A 22,601-nucleotide genomic window follows, 5' to 3' on the forward strand; every position below is an offset into this window, starting at 1 on the left:
CCGGCACGCGCGCAGGTAGCGTCTTGCCCGCCGCCCGCCCGCCCCGGCCAGCGCCGCCCCGGGCCCGGACCCTGAGGCGAAGGAGGGCCCAGGATCTGTGAGTTGCCTGGGATGCCACGCCCGAAGTCAGCTCCCGTGAGGGATCTCCGGTGTCAAACTTCACACCCTTTCCCCTAATGCCCCACGTTCCCGGGCACCGCAGGAATCCCTTCCCTCTTTGCCCAGGACCGGCTTTCGAGCTCCCGCTCAGCCCTTCGCCTGGGAGGCAGGTGTTCCAGGTGAGGCAAAGGAGGTCCAGGGAGGTTAGGTAACTGAGTCTGGGTCACCCAGCAAGGAGGAGAGTGCTGACTTCACGGGGGGGGGGTCCAGGCTCCAGGCCCTCCTGGCCTCTTCCTGCCTGGGCACCCTAGTGCCAGAGATAGTGGTTTGGACTTGATATACAGAATGCCCCTGAGCAGTCTGAGGGGTATTAGCTTCCCTATATTACAGAGAATCAGAGAGGTTGTGTGATTTGTCTAAGGTCATACAGCTGGTGATGGACCTTCATTAACACCTACATGATCTTTCTGCAAAGCTCATGTTCTTCTCAGGGTAAGTTTCTGAGATCAGCCCACAATCCCAATACTTCAAAGGGTGAGGGCTGGAATGGGTACACCAGGAAGGCAGGTGGACAGAGAGGCACGGCTAGGGGCAGTGCAACACCAGTAGCAGAGATGGGAGTCCCAAGGGTAGGAAAGCAGAATTCTTAAGGCAGGGATTTGCCACCCTGGGGCTGGAAGAGGTTGGGGCCCTTCTTCAAGCTGGATGTGCAGAGCTGGGTCACGCCTCTTGCTCATTCTAGGCAGAGCCTGGCCTAGGGTGAAACAAGCCAGGCACTCACCACAGGGGCACAATTTAAGGGGCACCCAAAACTTCAGTAACTAGGATAAACACTTTATTTTAGTATTTTTAAGAATAAATATTAGGCAAAAAATCTTTGATGAACAAAAGATCAAAGTTTTCAGTACAGACAGGAGCAGCTATGCACTTGCACAGGCCTTCAGGGTGAGTGCCTCCCACCCCAATCCCGCCACACTCCTGCCTGTATTTCACATGTTCCCATTTGACCATGGATGTGGCTGGCTGAATAATGCCCTTCCCCACAAGATGTCCTAATCCCTGGAACCTATGACTGTGTTATCTTACACAGTACAAGAGACTTTGTAGATGTGATGAGAGCAGGAGAGGTTAACCTGGGTTATCTGAGGGGCCAGGTGCAATCATAGGAGTTCTTTTACGAGGAAGGCAGAAGAAAGTTTGACCACAGAGGAGGTGGTGGGGGCAGGACAGAGGCAGAGACTGCATGCTGAAGCCACAGCCAAGGCCTTGCCGTAGCCCCTGGAAGGTTAAAGACACAAGGAACTGCTTCTCCCTGTGTCCTACAAGAAACCAGCCCTGCTGACATCTGGATTTTAGTCTTAGAAGACTGGTTATGACTTCTGACCTACAGAACTACAAGAGAATCACGTTGTGTTGTTTTATGCTGCCAAATTTCTGGCAGTTTGTTGGAGCTGCAATGGGGACCTAATGTAAGGATATTTGTATATTAATGTTCATTTTTTAAAAGATTACAATAAAATATCTTGATTACTGAGTTTTTTTGGTGCCCCCTTACATTTTGTGCCCCAGGCCAGTGAGGATCCCTAGTCCTGGCCCTGACACTAAGTATGGGGGCTAAGGTCCTCAAAGCCGTGGGAGTGAGGCCGCAGAGTTGTTTTCTTCCTCCCCAGAGCTCAGGTGAACATGAGGGTGACAGCGCAGGTTGGTGCAGGGTGTCACAAACCAAGGAATGTCTGCCCACCACCTACCAACAGAGCCTGGCATTCCCACAGCCCAGGGACCTGCCAGCTCTGTGCAGCCATGTCCATGTTAAAGAGCAGGGGCCAAGGGCTCAGCAGAAGCTCCCACCAACCAGGGACTGGTGGGCCTCTCTCAGGTGGGCAGGCAGGCTCTGGTGCTGACATGCTTTCTCTGCTCTGAGCCATGGTTTCCCCGCCTGTGTGTTCACAGTCAGACTGGCCAGTCTCTGCACAGTGCCCTCCACCCCTACCCAGGAGCCCCACATGGCTAGAGGCCTGCAGGCGCCACCCATTAGAAGGCTCCAGGTGAAGCCCTGGCCCTGCCAATGCCCACCTCACCTCAGGGGTGGTTTTTAGCGGTGGCACCTGTTGGGGATGGGTGTGCAGAGATAGTCATGAGACTGCCTTCTCGGGGCAGGGCTGGGAAGCTGACAACCTGAGTCTATCCTCTCACACAAGCAACCCAGTAACAGCTGGCCTCTTCACTTTGGATGGCCTTTGTCTCTGAGCTGTATGTACAACAGTTCCCTGGCTAGGGCTGGGATCCAGGACCTCAGGGACTGCCTCTTCCCTCAGTCTTAATTATGTCCCCCTCACCCATCAAGACATCTCAGATCTAGTGGGTAGAATGCACTGAGGCCTACCTGGCAACAGCATCCAGCGATGAGCTTACCCTGGAGGTAGGCTGTGCTGCCCCCAGTCCCACTGTGTGTTGTTAGGTAAGTTGCTGAACCTCTGAGTCTCTGCTGCCTCCAGATTGTACCAAACTCCTGGCAAGGGCAACCTATAGCCAGTTTGAGCTCCCTTCCTCTTCTCTCAGGGTGTGTGGGCTGAAGTCCTCCAGGGCCACTTGGAACAAGCTGAGAGACAAAGATCCCAACCCTAGGACACCCTGAGGCCTCCTGGCATCCTGCTCTCTACAGCAGGCAGCCAGCACCCTGGCTCTGCACTCCAGCAGACCTAGGTTGAAATGCCAGCTTCCCACTTATTTGTGGTCTGGACAAATGCTGGAGCCTTCTTGATTCTGTCTCCTCACCAAAAGTGGGATATAATGGGACTGATTTCACAGGGCTATTGTCAGGCTCAGCAGGGACGCAGAGCCCAGTACAGAAAATGCTGGGGTCCCCAGGGGTACATCCCCATCTTAGCAATAATTGGGACAAACTCTTTTCTGGTTCTGTGATCTGAGGTCTATTGAAACCAGACTGAAACCAAACTGGCCAAGCTGATGGACATTTCTCATCAGAGCTGCTGAGAAGGAAGGGCTTAATGAACCAGCAAGGTGGTTAAAAGGGTGTTGAACGTTAGTGTCCTGACCTTTGCAGGAAGCAGTGGTGACAGCCCCCTGTAAATCACCCCGACTAGTTTGCCAGGCTCTCCCTAGATAAAGCAGCTGCTCTGGCCTTTTTTCTGGTAAATAGCTCTGTGGCTGTCCCATCAGTGGGGGGCAGGCAGGGGGTTGGGTGCTGTGGCTGGAGGTCATTTCCTCTGCCTTGGGGATCCAAGTTCTCAGGCTCCTGGGGCTCTGGCAGGGGAGAAGACTTGAGGGCTGCAGGGGAAGGAGGCCCAAGTGTGCTCTGAACACACCCTATACCCAGAAGAGGCCAGGTCTGCCCTCTATGAGCCTGGACAGAATCCAAGACCCATAGGGACATCTTCTCCACATGAGTACATGGACCCTCAGGGCCCACTAGAATGGACGGAGAGCACCAGAACTAGTCTCAAGTACCCCTTCTGCTGGCTTATGACCTGAGGCCTAGCTCAGGTCTGCAAGTCCTTTCTCTCCCCTTTTGAAAGGATTGCCTGGGAAAGCCCAGGCCCAATGGCCAGGCAGGTTGACATTCACAGGAACTAGAAATAAGACTGTCTTCTTGAATCTCCCATTAGGGCTGGGATATAGAGCAAGCAGTGCTGGGGAGAAGTGGTCCACTAGGACCTTGGGCTCCACCACTGGCAGCCTAGCCTGGGGGTAATCACCTTTCACTCTGAATCTGATTATGCCTCCAGGGCTTCCTTTTAGAGATGTCATTCCATCAAATGATGACCACTACCAGCTAACAAGGTTGCATTGTGTCCCACCAGGTTGTCCCAAGGTTGGATTTTTTTCCATGTCACGTGTCCTGCCCTAGGGCTTCAGGGAGCTGTATTTCTTCCTTCTTTCTTTCACCCATGATTCCAGAGGAACCCAAGGGCAGGAGAGTTGACTCTTGGGGGTCTGAGAAAAGTCTCCAGAGGTCTGTGAGATTCCCACACAGCCAGGCCAGGGCAGTGCAGCTCCAATGACGACCACAGGCCTACTGCCTATCTCCGGCCCCCATCCCCTGCCCCAGCACCAAGCAGTCACTCTGGGCAGGGACACCTTTTCCCAGCTGGGCTCCTTGCCCCAGGACTGCCCTCTGCGCTGCCACTGGTAAGGTTGGGACCAACAGCTTCAGGGCTTTGCTTGGCAGTGCCTGCTGGCCATAGTGGAACAGTTACCACAGTGCTAGTTAGCACCAGTCCCAGCCCCCAGACTTCTTAATCCAACTGCCCGCTCAGCATCTCCACTGGTTTAATGACTCATAGACACCTCAAACCTAAACGTGTCCAAACTGAGCGATGGTCTTGCCATAGCCTCCCAAACCAGCTCTGTGCTAAGTCTTCCCTTCTTAATTCATAACAACTCCAGCCTCCAGCTGCCCAACCAGACACCGTGCAGTCAGCCTCCACTGCACCCTTCCTGTCATCCACAGCCAGGAGAGCTTATTGTCCTACTTGCAAAATAGATTTGGAATCTGATCACTTTCACTACCCTGACCACAGGGAGAGCACCCCCTTCTCTTGCCTGGATTATTGCAAATTAAATCATGTATTAGATCAAGACGTTCCTCGGCTCAAAGCCCTCCAATGCCCCCTCCTCATTTCACTTAAGAGTAACAGCAGCCGGGCCGGGCACGGTGGCTCACACCTGTAATCCCAGCACTTTGGGAGGCTGAGGCGGGTGGATCACGAGGTCAGGAGTTCGAGACCAGCCTGGCCAAGATGGTGAAACCCTGTATCTACTAAAAACACAAAATTTACCAGGGATGGTGGTGGGTGCCTGTAATCCCAGCTACTCAGGAGGCTGAGGCAAGAGAATCACTTGAACTTGGGAGGCAGAGGTTGCAATGAGCCCAGATAGCCTCAAAAAAAGAAAGAAAAAAAAAATAGAGTAACAGCGGCTGGGTGTGGTGGCTCATGCCTGTAATTCCAGCACTTTGGGAGGCCAAGGCAGGTGGATCATTTGAGGTCAGGAGTTCGAGACCAGCCTGGTCAACATGGTGAAACCCCTGCTCTACTCAAAATACAAAAATTAGCCGAGTATGGTGGTATGCACCTGTAATCCCAGCTACTCGGGAGGCTGAGGCAGGAGAATTGCTTGAACCTAGGAGGCAGAGGTTGCAGTGAGCCAAGATTGTGCCACTGCACTCCAGCCTGGGCAACACAGCAAGACTCCGTCTCAAAAATAAAATAAAATAAAACAAAACAACATAAAATAAAATGTAAAATAAAATAAAATAAAATAAAACAGCTAGAATACTGAAAGGGGCCCAGGAAGCCTCTACTTTCTGGCATCTGGCTCCCTTCCTCACTCCCTCCAGCCCATCTGCCTCTGTGCTGGTTCTAGACCACGTCAGATGTTTTGCTTTTCCCCAAGCTGTGGCCTCAGTCTAGCACACTTCCACTAGATGTCCCCTTGGCTCACTCTCTCACCTCTTTCAACACCTTATGAACAATGAGATACCACTTCATACCTGTTAGGATGGCCATTTAAAAAAAAAAAAACAAAAAACAGAAAGCAAGTTCTGGTGAGGATGTGGAGGAACTAGAAACCTTGTGTACTGCCAGTGGGAATATAAAATGGGGCAACCACTGTGGAAAATGGTCTGGAGGCTCCTCAAAAAATTAAAAATAGAATTACCATATGATCTAGCAATCCCACTTCTGGGTATATACCCCAAATAATTGAAATCAGGGACTCAAAGAGATATTTGCACACTCATATTCACAGCGGCATTAGTCACAATAGTCAAAACACAGAAGCAACTCAAGTGTCCATCAATGGATGAATGGATAAACAAATGTGGTATATCCATACAATGGAATATTATTTGAGCTTAAAAAGGAGGGAAATTCCAATACATGCTACCACATAGATGAAACTTGAGAACATTATGCAAAGTGAAATAAGCCAGTCACAAAAAGACAAATACTACAGGATTCTACTTATACAAGGTACTCAGAGCAGTCAAATTTACAAAGACAGAAAGTAGAATGGTGGTTGCCCAGGGCTGGAGGGAGGAAGCCAGAGTTTCAGTTTGGGAAGATGAAAAAGTTCTGGGGACAGATGGTGGTGATGGTTGTACAACAGGGTGAAAACACGTAATGCCACAGAATTGTACACTGTACACTGCTTTCTTCCCTGCTGAGTCCTCTGCCTGCATGTGACAGGTATTAATAACTGCTTGATGAATGAATGAGGACTATTTGGTACTGAGAGAGTGTTGAGCACTTTGTGTCCATTTTCTCTCTTAATTCTTATGACAAAAAACATATTATTCTTCCTATTTTGCAAACAAGGACACGGAGGTACAGCAAGGATGAGAGGTGCCAGGTCATGGAGCAAGCAAGTGGCAGAGTCAGATCACACCTAGACCCAAGCCTGTTGCCAAAGCCTCACTCTGCCTCCTCTCACCCTTCAATGCAATGGACTTGGCTAAGCCCCTTCCTATGCATATAAATTCCAAGCTTTAAATTCCTGGTTATCTGGAGAGGCTTGCCGACTCTCTCCAGATAACCAGGCAAGGGGCACACATGTTTAAGCACCCACCAGAAGCTGAAGCAGCCCTGGGGACCCTGTGACTATTGTCTCCCTTCTCTCTCCTCTCAGAGAGAGCTGGCAAGGAAACAGCTGGCAAGGAGGTACTGCCCCATGCGTCTTTCTGGGGCTGTGTTCCCTGAACTGGGCATGGAAGTTCAGAGATCAGTTTGAGGAGTATTGGCCTCTTAACAATATCACATATTCTCATTCCTGAACATGGGATGTCTTTCTTCTTATTTAGATCTTTTTCAATTTCTTTCAACAATGCTTTGTTATTTTCAGAATATAAGTTTTATACTTTTTTCCTAAATTTATCCCTAAGTATTTTACTCTTTTGGATGCTCCTGTAGATGAAATTTTCTTAATTTCATTCTCAGTTTGCTCATGGATACTGTACACAAATACAGTTGATTTGTATATACTAATCTTGTGTCCTTCAACCTTGCAGAATTTTTAATTAATTCTAATAGTTTCTCTTTTTGTACTTTCTGTATACAAGATCATGCCATCTGCAAACAGAGATACTTTAATGTCTTCCTTTTCAATCAAGCTTCATCTTGTTTCATTTTCTTGCATAATTGTCCTGGCTAGAACCTCCAGTACAATGCTGAACAGAAGTGGTGAAGGCAAGAATCCTTGTCTTGCTCCTGATCTTGGAGGAAAAGTACCCAGTCTTCCTCGATTAAGTATGATATTATCAGTGGGCTTTTTGTAGATGCCCTTTATCATAGATGTTCCCTTCTATTCCTAGGGACAGAATAGAAGTTAACTTCTATTCCTAGTTTCTGGAGTGTTTTAATCATTAAAGGGTGCTGGATTTTATAAAATGTTTTTTCTAGTCTACTAAGACGGTCATGTGTTCTTGTCCTTTATTCTGTTAATATATTACATTAATTGATTTTCAGGTGATTAAATCACCCTTCCATTCTTAGGATAAATCTCATTTGGTCATGGGGTATAATTCTTTGGATTCGGCATGTTAGTATTTTATGAATGATTTTTATATCTATATCCATAAGAAATATTGGTGTTCCAGCAATAATTCTCTGTCCCTCATGCACCATCAGTCTTTTGCAATGATGCTTTGTCTTCCAGCTTAAAAAAATAAACAAACTTCCTCTTTACCTCACCTCCTCCTCCAGCTGCTGTCCACATTTCTCTCTTTCCCTTTCCTGCAAACTTTTTGAAAGAGTTGGTTATGCTGTCACTCCAATTCCCCTCCTATCATCCTTTCTCATTCCCACTATTATCAGGCACTCCACAAAAGCCCCTTTGCTCAAGTCACCAACGACTGCTCAGCTTTCACCCTCTGGCTGATCTATCAGCAGCACTTGCTGCAGCTGATCACTGCCCTTGTTCCTTCACTTGGCTCAGGGACCCTGGTGGCTTCTGGCTCTCCTTCCTCTCGGGGCTTGCTCTCTTTCTCACCTCCTCTGTTGTCCCTCCACCCGCTCTGTGCTGTCTCATCCAGCCTCATGACTTCAAACCCCATCTATGTGCTGATGGCCCCCTAAATTCTCTCTCTAGCCCAGTCCTCTCTCCTGATTTCTAGGCTGAAATATTTACCTGCCTACTTGACATCTGAACTTGAGCATCTTATAGGTATCTCAAACTAGGCCCATATCTTCCTTTCAAATAGCTGCAGTTTCTGTAGTCTTTCTATCTCAGTTAATAGCTAACCCATTAGCTTCCCATTGCTTAGATCAAAACATCCCAGAATTACCCTTAACTTCTCTCCTTCATTCTCATATACCTGTCACCCATCTCAGCAGGGGAAAACCACTGGCTTTACCTTCAAAAAAATCAATAATTCAATGACTTCTTATCGCCACTGCCACTGGGCCAGGCCACCATCACCTCTCACCTGCACTGTTGTATAAGGAGCTCCTAACTGGCTTTGGTCTCTTCTCAACATGGCAGTCAGAGGATCCTGGCAGAAGATGGGCCAGGCTCTGCCACTTCTCTGTTCCACGCCATGAGGTGCTAATAGCCCTACCATAATGACAAGGTCATTCATTCTTTGGTCTCTCTCCTCCCCTTTGCCCACTCTGCTCTGGCCACACTGGCCTCCTTGCTGTTCTTCTGGGATGGATCTCCCACCTCTGCCTGTGCTGTCATCCACCCTTTCTTTCCTTCTACTCAAAAGTCACCAAACCCTAACCCTATCTCTTGTGTTCCCCTCCCTGCCTCTTCTGTCTCCACTGTGCCCACCACCATCTAACTTGCCACATGTCTGCTCAGCTGGTCACCCACCTCCTCTACTAGCACGTGAGCACCATGAGGCCAGTGCCTGTCCCTCCAGCTCACTGCTGTCTCCTCAGCCCCTAGAACATTTGCGAGTCCATGGCAGATTGGCTGAATGACCAAATGAATGCCCAAATGAGAGGCACTCCAGCTGGGGCCACAGCTTGGTGGGCTGGGCAGGCCACCAGCAGTGAGGCTCCCTTGACCACTGGCCTGCTCCCACTTCTCAAGGGGATGGCTGGGCTGTCCCATCGGAAGTGGGCACGCTGCCCGCTCCTGTCTGTCAGAGGTGGCCTGCCTGTGCCAGAATAAGCACCCCAGGAAGGGCTCAGGGGCTCTGTCACAAAACAGCCAAAGAAGGACAAATCCTCTAAGCCTCCTTCCCAGAGGATGAGGGCTAATAACAGCTTTGCCAGAAAACCTTCAGGGGCTGACTGAGCCCACCTGCCAGCACCATGCATGCCCAGACACGCCTAGCATCGCTAACTTCTGAGATTTCTGCATTTCTTCTGTATTCCCGGGGGAAAAGGAGATAAGCGCCTTTGATGGCAGTTCCTATTTTAATGGTTGTGAGTTCTTCAGCACACAGCCTGGGAAGGCAGATAAATGCCAGGCCTGGGGAAGGGGTCAGTCTAGGGTCTATGTGGGATTCTGCCAAAGGTCCCCAAATCTGAGCAAGCAGAGAGGGAGATGGACGTGTGGCTGGGGAGCCAGGCCTGCTGGGTGCAGGTCTTGGTGCAGCTCTTGGATGGGCTATTTGGGCCAGGACCAAGCACAGTCTTCGAGATCAGAACATCCACTTCCACTTCTCATTTCTGCCCCCTAGCTGGCTGTGTCATCTTGGGCAAGTCATCTCACTCTTCAACCCCAAGTTTCTCCCTGTGTTTCATTTATTTTTTATATGCACACATCTAGAAAAACTCTTAAAGCATAAATGGGCAGATAAACATGTCATTGTAAAAGGAACACCTGTGTAACTACCCAAGTCATGCTAGAGAACATTTCAGATATCTATGCCCCTCTCCCATCCCATCTTAACCTCTTCCTTCCTCCCTACTATCCTGACTTTCATGGCATTCATTTTTTGCTTTTCTTTATATTCTGTTGCCTATCTATCTATAAATAACATAGTTTACTTCTGCCCTGTGTTTCAGCTTTATATAGGTAGATAATACAACATGTCATGTTTTTTGTTTGTTTGGGTTTAGTTCCACATTGCTTTTAAGATTCATGCATGTTTTTAGGTGGCACTGTAATAGAGTCATTCTCATTGTTGTGGAGTTTCCCACTGTAAGAGTGAGTCATAGTTATTCATCCATTGTATTGTTGCTGGGCACTTGGGTTAGTGTCAGGCTATCATCAGTAAGGCTGCCATGAACATCCCATGTATCCAAGTCTCCTGGCCTCCCTGTGCACACATTTCTATGTGGGACATGCTTCATATGGAATTACTGGGACACAGGTGTGCACAGCATCAACTTCAGCAGACACTGCTGATTTCCCTAGCAATATGTGCAAGTTTCTATAGCTTTCTATCCTCATCACCACTTGAAACTGTCTTTATCATTTAGTTATTTAGTCATTCTGGTGGGTGCACACAAGTATCCCATGGCGATTTAATTTGCATTTCCCTGATTACTGAAGAGGTTGTATGCAGGAGCCTATGTTCACTGGTCATGAGGATTTCTTCTTTTAGGAAATGCCTGTCCAAGTCTCTTGCCCATGCTTCTGCTGCCTTGTCTGTTTTTGCCTCATTCATTTGTAGGAGTCTGGGGAGTGAGTAATTTGATGACCATATGTGTTGCAAACACCTTCACCCAATCTATAGCTTATCTTTTCATTTTCTTAATCTACTTTTTACAAACAGATGCTCTTCATTTTATAAAATACAATTTATCAACAATTTCATAATAGATTAGTGGGTTTTTTTTTTTTTTTTTTTTTTTTTGTAACTCATTTAAAAAATCTTTCTCTACCCCAAGATAATGATAATGTTCTTTCCCTGGTGCTCAAAAGTGTCACCTGTCATACATCAAAGTCCAACTATGTAAGATTCTGCTTCTGGGCTCTATTCTGTTCCACTGGTTCACTTTCAGCAACCTGGAACCAAAGGAAGCCATTGTGAGGCTGCAGAAATCCCTGGGTGGACTTAGGCCTTTCCAGGCCATTAATCTGGGGCCATAAGTCAAATGTGCTGCAACCTTCAGGGATCAAGGGGACCAAGGCTGACAGTGTGATATCATTCATGAAGCCTGAGAGAACAACTTTTACTCTCAATATTATATTGACTCTTCCTTATAAGGGATTTATGATTCAATGAAAGGTGGTCAGGCAGACCACAGCCAGGGGTGGGAGAGGATAGTGGGCAAACAGAGGAGCAAAGGAAGGGGCTCAGCTGGGGCTTGTGAAATCTGGAGATTGGCCCAGAGCCCCAAAAGGTGAGTCCCTGCCCAGACTGTGTGCTGATCAAACACCATAGGGAGAAAGAGGACATCCATAGCTTGTGTAGTCAGAGTCCGGCCAGCTTTCAGACTCCCAGTCTCCACATTCAGCAGGGAGTTGGTGGCCCTGGCCCAAATGCCATGGTGATCCCATTATGAAACGTCTTTACATGACCACTTCATATGGACACCAACCTAGAGATAGCAACTGCATGGTTGGGAGTCACCTTTCATTTCTCTCATACCCCATGTCCAGACCATAGGCAAAACCTGGCAGCTCCACCTTCAGGATACACCTGCAGCTGGTCACTTTGCACCATCAGCTGCATGCCCACCCCATGGACTCTCCTAGCCTGTGTGTCCACTCCTGTCCCTCTATGGTCCACTCCTCATGTGGTGGCCAGGGGACCCTTTTCATAAATCCAGGTCCCGTGTGTCTCCTGTTCTGAGCCCTCCTGGTATCCCACTGTATAGAAAACAAAATAAAAAATCCCCACCAGGACTCCAAGACCCTGGTGACCACTCTCACCTCAGGCCCTCCCACTCTCCTGGTCTTCACTACCTCGGAACCCCAGCCTTCCTGACATGGCTCGTGTTCCCATAGCTCGTCCCTACCTCGGGGTGCTTGCACATGTCCATGTCTCCGCCAGAATGCTCTTCCCCAGCATGCCCCTGGCTCCCCGTTGCTGCCTTAAGTCTGCTGGGCCACTCCACCTAGCCACACCCCCGCCGTCCTCTCACTGAGCTTCACTGGCTTTGTGGCATGTCTCACCTCTGGACACCACGAGACACATGTCCTCGTCTACCATCCCTCCTGCAGAGAATGGAGATGAGGTAGGGTGGAGGTGTGGCCTATCCTCATGAATTCCTCACCCCGGAATAGAATCCAGTACATTTAGACGTCTAATACACAGTTTTCAACAAAGGAGGAAGTGAGTACACGGCAGTCGTTGAGTGACTCCCGAGGGCTGGCAGTGGAAGGGCCAGCTTGCTGTGAGAAGCACAGGATGCAGCCAGCAAGTCCCCAGTGAGCGCGGTCTCTGGGGGCTCAGGACAGGCAGGGGGCATGATTACCTGGAGGCAAGGGTTCTAGAGGGTGGGCATGCGATCTACGGGCAGTACCTCCGCCCAGCGGGGCCCAGATGACCCGGCGGATGGCCTGCACCCAGTCCTCCATGTCACGCTGGGAGCTGGCCATGAGCAGGAGCGCCTCGGGGTTGGCCGGCACCTTCTCCCGCTCCCCGGCACCACCTGCAAGACAGGGAGACACAGGCTTATGCAGGGTCCCTGTGCAATGCCAGGTCCCTGCCCGCAGCCCACTCTCCATCCCCAGCACTAGTCAGCGTTACTCCCTGTGGGATACTCTCAAAGTCCTTCCAGCAACAGCTGAGCTTTGCTTTTATCTCACAGTCCATCCCTTTCACAGCTCACACCTCTTTATTTGGAGCCCTTTCCCATTTTCTCTTTTTTCTCTTGGTCTCACTTTGTTATTTTCCCATGCCAAAATAGAAATAATTTAAAGCACCCCAGGACACTATTAGAAAAAAAAAGCATGCAGATGCTAGGCCAGCTCAGAGACTTTCAGTGTCCCAGGGTGGCCTCACTTTATGCTTTGTTTCAAATCAGTTTTGCCCACTCTAAGAACACAGCTGAACGTCACTATGTGCTTTTAACTTTGGATCAGAGATTAGGGCCTCCCTTCCCCACCATGAAGACAAGAGTCTCCGTATATATGAAGGTCACAGAGGCTGGATGTTAAACCAGGATGCAGCACAGCGTCCCAGATTACTCCACCACACCCATCTCACGGCTAGACAGTGGATCGGTACCTAAAGGCAGAAGGATGGGAAAACTCAAGACAGTTGCTTGTGAACTGACTTTCCCCTCTTTGGTTTTCAAGTTTTCATGTGTAAGTGAATTGACCTTCGGGAAATATTAAAAAACTATTTATACTGAACTTTACAGGTAATTTTAGGGTTTTCAAGAACGAGTTTGTCTTTATACACCCTACCCACGACATCCCAGGACTATCTGCTGGTAGGGTGTGAGATCCACAGACCTGTGTTCCCAGGGGGTGGGTGGGCTCAAGCCATGCTTTGCTGGAGCCCATGACCCAGGGATGGAGAGCAGATAGGACCAGCGCTTACTGAGCACCTGGTACGTGCCTGTGACCCTTCTGGTAAGCACAGCTGCCACACACATACCCTCCTGGGGTTCTTTAACCTTCACAGTGACTCCGTGAGGAAGGTACTATTTCCAACCACATTTTACAGATGAGAAAACTGAAGCACAGAGGAATTAAGTAACCTGTTGAATGCACACAGCGAATGAGTGGCACTGCCAGAGATTCAAGTCCCAGCTCTGGGCTCTCAGTCATCCCACATTCCCTCCCGCCATCTCTCCGCCAAGAACTGGGGAAACCAAGCAGGCTGCTCTGAGGGCTGAAGCAGAGGGCGGGGCTGTGTCCCGGCTGAGGGCACCACAGCGGGCCTGCGGGGAAGCAGGGGGAGAGGCCCCAATGCTCAGGAGGGTGAGGAGTAGCCAGGGCTCTGCGATGCCCTCTGGAGCCCTTCACTACGCAGGCAAGCCCTGCTTGCCGGGGCTCAGACAGCCGCTGGGCAGCAAAGCTGTAGAGGTAGGTAGGAAGGGAGCTGGAGGCTGAGATAGTGGAGCCCAACCCCAGAAGCTGCTCGGTTGGCTGCTGTGGTCACTCACAAGAGTGTGGGCACTGCCACCTACCGAGGTTGCCACTTGGAAGCAGCTCTGCCTTGGGGACAGCAGTGCTGCACAGCATTTGCGCTACAAAGGCTGGAATGGCTGAGTGTGCGAGATGGGGAGGGGAAGCCAGATGCCACCAGGAAGCTTTTCTATGTGAGCATTCCTAGAAAAATATCTCAAGATGACTTGGAAAAAAAAAAAAAAAAAGCAAAGAAAAGAAACCTGGAGAGCCACAGCTCCAGGAATTTGTGGTTACTTGGTTTGTCCTAAATATTCACTTCTGTACCTAATCTTGACTCATTTGAAAGTTATTTTCTCTGCAGAGGGCCACCCAAGTCATACAAGCTTCAGGCCCCACAAAACTTGGATCTGCCCTGACCAGAGGCTGGCAGATACCCTCATGCCCAGCTGTGCCCGTCCTGGGTCCTGCCCCAAGGTGCTCTCAGCCTAACTTTTTAAGTATTTGTGTATATTTTTATATATGCATAACTGTTAAGGAAATGGCCACACACTGTTTTACAAAGGGACTGCTCCATTTTACTTTCCTGCCAGCTGTGTATGACAGTTCTGGGACCCCCACATCCACACCAACACTTGGTATGCTCAGTCTTCTTACTTTTAGCCATCCGAATAGGTGTGCAGCTGTTTGATTTTGCATTTCCCAAATGACTGATGATGTTGGACATCTTTTATGTATTCATTTGCTAACTGGTGTGTCGTCTTTGGTGACATATCTGTTCAAATCTTTTGCCCATTTTAAAAATAGGTTATTTATTTTCCATTATTGGTGTTGAGAGCTCTTGACATATTCTGGATATAAGGTCTTTACCAGATATTTGCTTTGCAAATTTTTCTCCCAGTCCATCTCTCTCTCTTTTTTCATTCTATTAACAGTGTATTCCCAAGAGCAGAAGTTTTTAATTTTGCAAAGTCCAATTAATCATTTTTTTCTTTTATTGAGTGTGCTTCTGGTATTGTATCTAAGAAATCTTTACTTCACCTAAGGCCATAAAAGTTTTCTTCTAGGTTTTCTTTCAAAAGTTTCACAGCTTTAGGATTTACATGTAGGTCTATGAGTTACTTTTTATATATGGGAGAAGGTGTAATTGAAGTTCATTCTTCTGCATATGCATGCTCCAGCCCCACTTGGTGAAAAGTCTATCCTTTCTCTACAGACACCAATGAACCTCCATGTGCAATCGTGCTATCTGCAAATAGAGACAGTTTTACTTCTTCCTTTCCAACTGGGAATCATTTCTTTCTTCTTCTAATGACACTGACCAGAGCCTCAAATATCATATTGAATAGAAGTGGTGAGAGCAGACATTCTTGCTTGTTCCTGTATCTTATGGCAAAAGCATTTGGTTTTTCACCATTAAGTCTATCTGTGTAGGCTTTCTGAAGACATCCTTAATCAGGTTGAGAAAGTTCTATTTCTAATTTGCTGAGAGGTTTTTTTTATTGGTACATAATATTTGTACATATTTATGGAGTACATGTGATATTTTCTTACATGCATAGAGTGTGTAATAATCAACTCTAGGAATCTGGGGTGTCCATCACTTCAAGTGTTTATTACTCCTATGTGTTGGGAACATTTCAAGTCCTCTCTTCTAGTTATTTTGAAATATGTAATACATTGTTGTTAACTATTGTCACTCTACCCTGCTATGGAACATTATAATTTATTCTATTTAACTCTATGTTTGTACCCATTAACCAACCTCTCTTCATCCCCCTCTCTGCTTGACCCTTCTCAGGCTCTAGTAAACATCATTCTACTGTCTGCCTCCATGAGACAAACTTCTTTTCAGCTCCTACATATAAGTGAGAACATGCAATATTTGTTTTTCTGTGCCTAGCTTATTTCACTTAATATGCTGGTTCCATCCATTGCTGCAAATGACATGATTTCATTCCTTTTCTATGGCCGAATAGTATAACATTGTGTATATATACCACAGTTTCTTTATCCATTCATCCACTGATGGACACGTAGGTTGATTCCATATCTTTGCTATTGTGAATAGTGCTGCAATGAACATTGGGGTACATTAACCTATTTATGCCTAGTGTTCCATTATTGGAATGCTAAGCTTGTGGGAGTTATGCATATCCTACTGCTCAAGGTCACTGCCAAGGTCTGATTTTTCCCCAAAAAATTTGCAACCTCCAGCATAAATGGGTTAATTCCTTTGATATACTGATTTCCTTTCCTTTGGATAAATACCAGTAGTGGAATTGCTGGATCACATGGTGGTTTTACTTTTAGGTTTTTTGAGAAATCTCCATACTGTTTTCCATAATGACTGTGTTAATTCACATTCCCACAAACAATATATAAGAGTTTTCTTTTTTCAGTATCCTCTCCAGTGTCTATTATGTTTTGTGTTTTTATAATAGGCATTCAAACTGGGGTAAGATGATATCTCATTGTGGTTTTGTCTTCCATTTCTCTGCATTTTTTCATATACCTCTTCACCATTTGTATGTCTTCTTTTGTGAAATGTCTATAGTATCCTTTGCCTACTTTTTAATGGGTTGTTTTACCAGTTGAGTTCCTTGTATATTCTGGATATTCGTTTCTTGTCAGATGAACAGTTTGCAAATATTTTTCTCCCATTCAATGGGTTGTCTCTTCACTCTGTTGATTGTTCCCTTTGCTGTGCAGAAACTTTTTAGTTTAATATAGTCCCATTTAGCTATTTTTGTTTTTGTTGCCTGTGCTTTAGGAGCCTTAGTCATAAAGTCTTTGACTAGACCAACATCCTGGAGTCTTTCCCTCTATGTTTTCTTCCAGTAGTTTTATACTTTCATGTTTTATGTGTAAGCCTTTAATACATTTGTAGTTGATTTCTGTACATGATGAGAGATGGGGTCTAGTCTCAGCCTTCCGCATATGGATATCCAGTTTTCCAGCACCACTTATTGAAGAGGGTGTCCTTTCCCCAATGTATGTTGTTGGTGCCTGTGTTGAAAATTGGTTGGCTGCTGAGCCACGTTTTTATTGGGAATGGATGTTAGATTTTGTCAAATGTCTTTTCTGCATCTATTGTAATGACAATATAACTTTTTGGTGTGTTAATTGATGAATTACGCTAATAAATTTCCAAATGCTAAACCAATCTTACATTCCTGGGAGAAATCCCGCTTGGTAATGATGTATTATCCCTTTTATATATTGTTGCTTTGATTTGCTAAAATTTTGTTAAAAGTATTTTATGTATTTTCATGAGGGATATTGGCCTGCAGTTTCCTTTACTTACAATGTCTTGGTCTGGTTTTGGTGGTCTCGCAGAATTAGCTATTAAATATTCCCTCATTGTCCAACCTAGAAGTTTGTAGATAATTGCTATTATTTCTTCCTTAAATATTTGATATAATTCACCAATGCAGCCCTCTAGGCCTGGAGCTTACTTTGTGGAAAGGTTTGTAATAACAAATACAATTTCTTTAATATATACATCTATTTCTTCTTGAGTAAACTTTACTAGTTTGTGTCTACTAGTTTGTGTCTTTCAAAGAATTTGTCATCTAATAACTTAGATGAACTAAGTTATTGAATGAATTGACATAAAGTTGTCCATAATGTTCCTTTATTATCCTTTTACTATCTGAATAAGCTGCAGTGATATCACCATTGGTAATTTCTATCTTTTTCCTTTTCTCCTTCAATCAGCCTTGCTGGAGGCTTACCAACTTTATTGATCTCAAAAAATCAGCCTTTTGCTTCATTGAATTTGTTGTTTTTGTGGTTAGCAAACTTGTTTTTAAAGGACTAGATAGCAAACATTTTAGGTTTTTAGGCCATACAGTCTCTGTCACAACTACTTTACTCTGCCACTATAGTGCAAATGCAGCCAAAGACAATATGTGAACGAAAGGTCATGACTGTATCTGTGTAAACTTCATTTACAAAAACAAACAGCCAGGTTGCAGGTTGCCAACTTGGGTCATAGTTCATTGATTTCCACCGTGATCTTTATTTTTTTTCTTCTGCTTACCTTGGGTTTAATTTGGTCTTTTTCTAGTTTCTTACAGAGTTCAGTGCTATAATTGTCCCCTGAACTAGTACTTTAGAGGCAGCCCCCAGATTTTGATATGTTGTGTTTTCATTTTAATTCAGTTCAAAATACCTTCTAGTTTCCCTTTGGATTTCTTCTTTAATTTGTGAGTTATTTAGAATTGTGTTAGTTTCCAAATTTGGGGGGATTGTACCAGAATATGGTATATCTTGCTAAGTGTTCTGTGTGCACTGAGAAAAATTATTCTGCTGTGGTTGGGTGGAGTGTTCTATAAATGTCAATTTGGTCTAGTTGAAAGTTTTGTTCAAATCTTCAATATCCATACTGATTTTTCTGTCTACTTCTTCTACCAATTATTGAGAGAAGGCTATTCAAATCTCCAATTATAACTTTAGATTTGTCTATTTTCTCCTTGTATTTCTATCAGTTTTTGCTTCAGGTGGTTTGAAGCTGTTATTAGGAGCATAAATATTTAGGACGTTACGTCCTCTTGATGAACTGACCTCTTTATCATTATGAAATGACCTTATTTATCCCTAGTCATATTTTTTACTCTGGTCTGAAAGCCTTGATAAATATAGCCATCCAGTTTTCTTGTGATTAGTGTCAGTATGATGTTATCTTTTCCCATCCTGTTAACTTATTAGTGTCTTTACATTTTAAGTGCATTTTTTATCAGGCATATAGTTGGGTCCTGCTTTTTACCCAATCTGATAAGCTTTATTTATAATGTGATTATTGGGAAGCTTAGATTTAAGTTTGGCTTCTGTTTTCTGTCTGTCCTTTTTCTCTTTTCTTGTCTTCTTTTGGATGGAGTTTTGTTTTTTGTTTTTAATGATTTCATTCTATCTCCTTTGTTGGCTTACTAGGAAAAATCTCACTCTCTTTCTCTTCATGATATAGGAATTGCTTTAGGGTTTATGGTATACATCTTTAACTTATTACAGTCTACATTAAGTGATATTGTACCCCTTCATGTATAATATAAAGATCTTACAAGATTATACTTCCATGTCTTCTTTCCTGACCTTTTTTGCCATGGTTGTCTTACCTTTTACTGGTATACTTTGTTACACATCCCATAATATATTGTTGTTGTTGTTATTATTATTATTATTTTGAGACAGGGTCTTGCTCTGTCACCCAGGCTGGAGTGGAGTGGTGCGATCTCGGCTCACTGCAACCTCCTCCACCTCTTGGGTTCAAGCGATTCTCCTGTCTCAGCTTCTTGAGTAGCTGGGATTACAGGCATGCACCACCACGCCAGGCTAATTTTTGTTATTTTTAGTAGAGACGGGGTTTCACCACATTGACCAGGCTGGTCTCAAACTCCTGACCTCAGATGATCCACCCACCTTGGCCTCCCATGTTAGTTTTACTTTAAAACTTAACATCTTTTGAAAATATTTAAATTATAAGAGAAAAACATATATTTATCCATGTAGTTACCACAGTGCTTTTCATTTTGTTGTACAGATTCAGATTCCCATATGGTATTATTTTACTGCTGCCTGGAGGTCTTCCTCTAACATTTCTTGGAGTATGCAGCTATTGGGTGATGAATTCTTTCAGCTGTTGAGTGTGGGAATCATTAATTCATCTTCATTTTTGAAAGATATTCTCACTGGATAAAGTCTTCAAGGTTGGAAATGTTTTTCTTTCACAACTTTTAAGATGTTGCTCTACTTGCATTGTTTCTCATGAGAATTTTGCCATCATCCTCATTTTTTGATGTTTTGTGTCTTTTTACTGTTTCACTAGTTATGGGTAATTTGATTATGATGCGCCTCCGTGCAATTTTATTCAGGTTTCCTATACTTGGAACTCACTGAACTTCTTAGATTTGTGAACTTATAGTTTTCATAACATTTGGAATATTTTGGCCATTGGTACTTCAAATACATGTTTCCATCCCCTGTCCCTGCTTAAGATTCCAGTTACATGGATATTATACAACTTGAGATTATCCCACAGCTCACTGATGCTCTGTTTTTGTTAAATTATTTTTTTCTCTGTGTGTTTTATTTTTGTATAGTGTGGTAGCAGAATAACAGCCCCCAAAGACATCCACATCCCTGTCCCTGGAACCTGTGATTAGGTTAGGTTACCCAGCAAAGAATTAACGTTGCAGATGGAATTAAAGTTGCTAATCAGCTGGCTTTAAACTAGGAAGATTATCTTAGATTATCCAAGTGAGCCCAAGGCAATCATAAGGGTATTGAAAAGTGGAGGGGAAGACAGAAGACGAGTGTAAGAGAGAGATGTGACTACAGCAGAAGTGATAAAATGTGAGAAGAACCTGATCCGTCATTTTTGGTCTTGAAGGTGGAGGAAGGAAGCCAGGAGCTGATGAATGCAGGCAACCTCTAGAAACTTGAAAGCTCAAGAAAAATGGATTCACCCTCAGAACCTCCATAAAGGAATTCAGGCCTACTGACACCTTGATTTAAGCCCAGTGAAACCTGTGTCAGACTTCTGACCTACAGAACCATAAGGTAAATTTGCACTGTTTAAGCCACTAAATTTGTGGTAACATGTCGCAGGCCAGGCACCAGGCACAGTGGCTCATGCCAGTAATCCCAGCACTTTGGGAGGCTGAGGTGGGAGGATTGCTTGAGCCTCAGTTCAAGACCAGCCTGGGCAACATGGCAAGACCCCAACTCTATGAAAAATAATTTTAAAAAATTAGCCAGGCATGGCATGACCAAGCCTGCGCTTCCAGCTACTAAGGAGTCTGAGCCCAGGAGTTCCAATCTGTAATGAGCTATAATTATGCACTGCACTCCAGCCTGGGCCACAGAGCAAGACCCTGTCTCAATAAACAAATAAATGGTAAACAATGTGTCACAACAGCAATAGAAAACTAATACAGCTAGTTGCTATTGCTATGTCTTCACAAATCTTTTCATGTTAGTGTGTTTAATCTGCCATTAACCCCACCCAGCATTAGTTTTCATCTCATACATAATAGGTTTGATCTCTAGAAGTTTAATTTAGGTCTTTTTTTTAATAAAAAAAAAAGTTTCATGTGTCTACTTTTTGATCATATAGAATACAGTTAGAAAAACTGTTTTAATGTCTTTGCTAATTCTAAAATCTGTGTCATTTCTGGCTTTGTCTCAATTGATTGCTTTTTCTTTTTCTCCTCATTATAGGCTACATTTTCCTGCTCCTTTGCATTCCTGATATTTCTAATTAGTTGCCAGACACTGCGATTTTTATTTATTTTTTTGTATTTCTTTTTTTTATTTTTTATTATATTTTAAGTTCTAGGGTACATGTGCACAATGTGCAGGTTTGTTACATATGTATACATGTGCCATGTTGGTATGCTGCACTCATTAACTCATCATTTACATTAGGTATATCTCCTAATGCTATCCCTCCCTGTCCCCCCACGTCACGACAGGCCCCAGTGTGTGATATTCCCCTTCCTGTGTCCAAGTGTTCTCATTGTTCAATTTCCACCTATGAGTGAGAACATTCAGTGTTTGGTTTCCTGTTCTTGTGATAGTTTGCTGAGAATAATGGTTTCCAGCTGCATCCATGTTCCTACAAAGGACACAAACTCATCCTTTTTTATGGCTGCATAGTATTCCATGGTGTATATGTGCCACATTTTCTTAATCTAGTCTGTCACTGATGGACATTTGGGTTGGTTCCAACTCTTTGCTATTGTGAATAGTGTCGCAATCGCAATAAACATACGTGTGCGTGTGTCTTTATAGCAGCATGATTTATAACCCTTTGGGTATATACCCAGTAATGGGATGGCTGAGTCAAATGGTATTTTTAGTTCTAGATCCTTGAGGAGTCGCCAGTCTTCCAAAATGGTTGAACTAGTTTACAGTCCCACCAACAGTGTAAAAGTGTTCCTATTTCTCCACATTCTCTCCAGCACCTGTTGTTTCCTGACCTTTTAATGATCGCCATTCTAACTGGTGTGAGATGGTATCTCATTGTGGTTTTGATTTGCATTTCTCTGATGGCGAGTGATGATGAGCATTTTTTCATGTGTCTGTTGGCTGTATGAATGTCTTCTTTTGAGAAATGTCTGTTCATATCCTTTGCCCACTTTTTGATGGGGTTGTTTGTTTTTTTCTTGTATATTTGTTTGAGTTCTTTGTAGATTCTGGATATTAGCCCTTTGTCAGATGAGTAGATTGCAAAAATTTTCTCCCATTCTGTAGGTTGCCTGTTCACTCTGATGGTAGTTTCTTTTGCTGTGCAGAAGCTCTTTAGTTTAATTAGATCCCATTTGTCAATTTTGGCTTTTGTTGCTGTTGCTTTTGGTGTTTTAGACATGAAGTCCTTGCCCATGCCTATGTCCTGAATGGTAATCCCTAGGTTTTCTTCTAGGGTTTTATGGTTTTAGGTCTGAAATGTAAGTCTCTAATCTATCTTGAATTAATTTTTGTATAAGGTGTAAGGAAGGGATCCAGTTTCAGCTTTCTACATAAGGCTAGCCAGTTTTCCCAGCACCATTTATTAAATA

General features: G+C 44.8%; 1 protein-coding gene across 5 annotated transcripts in view; it reads right to left on the minus strand.

The window, feature by feature from the left end:
• Positions 1 to 22,601, minus strand: part of ARHGAP22 (Rho GTPase activating protein 22) — a 211,138-nt gene that overhangs the window by 21,293 nt on the left and 167,244 nt on the right. For 3 of the 5 annotated variants that reach the window (XM_017885519.1, XM_017885523.1, XM_017885522.1), the window contains one exon: positions 12,438 to 12,614. In XM_017885519.1, coding sequence (XP_017741008.1) covers positions 12,438 to 12,614 — 177 coding nt within the window. The remainder of the gene's footprint in view (positions 1 to 12,437; positions 12,615 to 22,601) is intronic. The other 2 variants (XM_017885520.1, XM_017885521.1) reach the window with 1 other exon arrangement.

Source organism: Rhinopithecus bieti, unplaced genomic scaffold (assembly GCF_001698545.2).
Source record: "Rhinopithecus bieti isolate Rb0 unplaced genomic scaffold, ASM169854v2 scaffold_15143, whole genome shotgun sequence".
NCBI classification, from domain to species: domain Eukaryota; kingdom Metazoa; phylum Chordata; class Mammalia; order Primates; family Cercopithecidae; genus Rhinopithecus; species Rhinopithecus bieti.